Below are 1,157 nucleotides of genomic sequence, written 5' to 3'. Positions count from 1 at the left end.
GGGGGGGTAACTGTGTCGTTCTGTCTCTCAACATGGTGAGTGTGTGTGTGTGCCTGCCTGGGGCATGGAGATGTGGTCTCCGTGTGTGTGTGTGTGTGTGTGTGTGTGTGTGTGTGTGTGACTGTCTTTCATCCTGTCTTTCGCACCCCACCTTTTAGAAGAGTCTTAACCTGCAGGCCCTTTAGCTGCCTTCAGTATCGGAGTGCCCAGACTCCAGGGCAGAATTGTGTACCTGGTATCCATATCAGCTAGCCTGGTGGCATGGTGGCTTAAGGGTCCCACTGCTAGCAGGGTTTGAAGGCACCAGCCACCTGCCACTGGTATGACAGCCCCCTTCTGTCAAGATGGACAGCCTTAGAAACCCTGTGGGGTGGCTCAGCTCTGTCCAGTAGGATTGCTCTGAGTCCGTCCAACGCCACAGCTACGGATTTGGGTTCAGTTGGTATATCTACTAGTGGGTGTTGGGGGCACTACTTGTCCGTCACGTTATCCCACCGTGGCGGCCTGGATGTCGCTCTGACCCTGGCAGCTACGTCGCCGGTGTTTCACACTTTCAAAAGTCTCCACCACTGAAGCCACCAGACGACTGCGTGACGCGTGGAGGAAGCCCGAAGCTCCATCTGGCTTGGCTCCACAATCCGCGCTCTTGGAAGCAGCAGTCAAGAGCTCAAATGGTAACAAATAGAAAAACAATAAAAAAAAAACAAAAAGAGATCAAAGGGTGTGCTGCACTGGTATGTCTGCCGTGCGTAGACCTCGTTCCAGGGATAGAGAGCCCCGTCTTTCTTCTGCGGAGCTGGCTGGTGGTTTTGAACTGCTGACCCTGGGGTTAGCAGCCCAACGGCATAATCAGTAACTACACCATCAGGGGTCTCCGCTCAAGACCTCTCGAGGGTGTTGAAAAGCAGGGAGGTTATTTTGAGGACTAAGGCCCACCTGACCCAGCCCATGGTATTTTCAGCCTCCTCAGATGCGTGTGAACGTTGCGCCCCAGGAAGGGAGATCGGAGAAAATTCAACCCCATTTGAACGGTGGTGCTGGCGGTGAAGAACACTGAACGTCCCATGGACCCTTCCACAGAACAAACAGGTCTGTCTTGGAAGAAGGACAGCCAGAATAAGCACACTCCTCAGCAGAGTGGATCATGAGGCTTCATT

The 1,157-nt window shown here is 53.6% G+C and overlaps 1 protein-coding gene across 1 annotated transcript in view; it reads right to left on the bottom strand.

The window, feature by feature from the left end:
• MEIS3 (Meis homeobox 3) overlaps positions 1–950 on the bottom strand; it is a 15,226-nt gene extending 14,276 nt beyond the window's left edge. The window contains exons 1-2 of the mRNA XM_045292657.1: positions 937–950; positions 496–586 (exon numbers count right to left, since the gene is read on the bottom strand). Of these exons, the coding sequence (XP_045148592.1) occupies positions 496–586; positions 937–950 (105 nt within the window). The remainder of the gene's footprint in view (positions 1–495; positions 587–936) is intronic.
• Positions 951–1,157: the final 207 nt, after the last annotated feature.

Source organism: Echinops telfairi, unplaced genomic scaffold (genome assembly GCF_000313985.2).
Source record: "Echinops telfairi isolate 266 unplaced genomic scaffold, ASM31398v2 ScPeMD7_655;HRSCAF=1070, whole genome shotgun sequence".
NCBI lineage: Eukaryota > Metazoa > Chordata > Mammalia > Afrosoricida > Tenrecidae > Echinops > Echinops telfairi.
The sequence above is the reverse complement of the archived record's forward strand: the minus strand, read 5'-3'. Positions and strand labels throughout refer to the sequence as shown.